At 42.6% G+C, this 1,975-nt stretch overlaps 1 protein-coding gene across 1 annotated transcript; it reads right to left on the bottom strand.

Moving 5' to 3' along the window:
* Nucleotides 1-1,233: 1,233 nt before the first annotated feature.
* Nucleotides 1,234-1,806, bottom strand: LOTGIDRAFT_176324 (hypothetical protein; the record flags this gene model as incomplete). The annotated part of the gene is made up of 1 exon (XM_009069167.1): nucleotides 1,234-1,806. The coding sequence occupies one exon, from the start codon at nucleotides 1,804-1,806 to the stop codon at nucleotides 1,234-1,236; it is 573 nt and encodes a 190-aa protein (XP_009067415.1).
* Nucleotides 1,807-1,975: the final 169 nt, after the last annotated feature.

Genomic DNA, 1,975 nt, shown 5'->3' with positions numbered 1-1,975 from the left:
TGGACTAAACGATCGTTNTCGGTCAGATTAGATTGGAACACCGATAAAGCATGGGGTGACGGTTCGTGGAATTTATGACACAAGTAAAAGAAACAATAATGCCCGCAGACAGCACTTTGATTTCCTTGAATCCTCCGGGTATTGTGACGTAAGGGTCCTTGACGCCTCGCAAAGTCGGCAAAATCTTGGCCATACACTTCTGGGGAACATCCAAACGAGTCGAAGAAATCACAATGGTCTTTTTCGCATACAAAAACTGTCCAATGTTTTCCAGGCTGGCCTGCGTCGTCGGTATTCACAACGTACGCTGAGGGATAGCGTGTTGGCTGTAAGGTTTGTAATTGATTTCTGGCTAACACGCCTGCAAATTGTTCAGGGATGTGGCAAGCCAATCCTTCCTCCAACTGTGAAGTATACAGAGGTTTACCAATCCACCAGAACTTGGCGGTTGACGTCGATTTCCAAGACATTATCGTATTCGGCAAATAATAGCAAATCGAGTGGATTTTGTGGAGTATTTTCGATTCCAAAGACAAACTTCCTGACGAATTGGGATGAAAATTGGCTTGATCAGTTCCGTGGTCATTGGTCAAATCAAATCCAAAGAGTGTGTAGCCTTTAATATAGTCGTTGTAAGACAAATGCAAATCTTCCTTAGTATTTAATATTCATAATCTTTTCAAATCAAATCTAAATAGGGAGTCGTGGCTTGTTGATGTGTAAAATGGGTGAAATATTCACCCACCACATCACCATTTTGGTTGCTGTCTTTCCAATTGGATGCGAACGTCGACCCCGACTACTAAAAAACACAAATCCATGTGTAGCCGGGATTGCATTTCAAACACTGAACTTTCACCCATCCTTTTTCTTCTGGCTCCCAACGCTTGGTTTACGACGGGTACGACAGCATCATCGGCACCGGTTTCAACGGCTTGTTGGTCGATCGTGTCTTTCTCCCACATCACTTGCTGATTTATGGAGTGCTGGAAACAAGCTGTAAAAGATAACCTCCCCCAAGTTGGAAAGGAAGTGCTGAAAGTCGACCGTGGCAAAGAAACGGTCAAGGGTGGATTAAAAAACATTCTACAAAAGGCCGTCAAACCTGCCATGTTGCAAATGACTGGCCAAAGACAAGTGACTGCGCTTTTTATAGGCGGGAAACTGGAAAAAGGGCTTTGGATTGGATAAAAAAGATCTCGTGGTATTTATTTTTTTTAAACTTTAATTAATTCAACTTAAATCCATTAACTCTAACATATTGTCATTCATAAATCCTAAAAATGTTTCGCCATCTTCAAAAGACAAACAAGGAAAATGGTGATGGGCCCAAGCATGGACTAAACGATCGTTTTCGGTCAGATTAGATTGGAACACCGATAAAGCATGGGGTGACGGTACGTGGAATTTATGCCACAAATAAAAGAAACAATAATGCCCGCAGACAGAACTTTGATTTCCTTGAATCCTCCGGTAATTGTGACGTAAGGGTCCTTGACGCCTCGCAAAGTCGGCAAAATCTTGGCCATACACTTCTGGCGAACATCCAAACGAGTCGAAGAAATCACAATGGTCTTTTTCGCATACAAAAACTGTCCAATGTTTTCCAGGCTGGCCTGCGTCGTCGGTATTCACAACGTACGCTGAGGGATAGCGTGTTGGCTGTAAGGTTTGTAGTTGATTTCTGGCTAACACGCCTGCAAATTGTTCAGGGATATGGCAGGCCAATCCTTCCTCCAACTGTGAAGTATACAGAGGTTTACCAATCCACCAGAACTTGGCGGTTGACATCGATTTCCAAGACATTATCGTATTCGGCAAACAATAGCAAATCGAGTGGATTTTATGGAGGATTTTCGAATCTCAATTCCAAAGACAAACTTCCTGACGAATTGGGATGAAAATTGGCTTGATCAGCTCCGTGGTTAATGGTCAAATCAAATCCAAAGAGTGTGTAACCTTTAATATAGTCGTT

Source organism: Lottia gigantea (assembly GCF_000327385.1).
Source record: "Lottia gigantea unplaced genomic scaffold LOTGIsca_993, whole genome shotgun sequence".
Taxonomy (NCBI): domain Eukaryota; kingdom Metazoa; phylum Mollusca; class Gastropoda; family Lottiidae; genus Lottia; species Lottia gigantea.
Note: the sequence above shows the minus strand (reverse complement) of the source record. Positions and strands in the feature narration are given on the sequence as shown.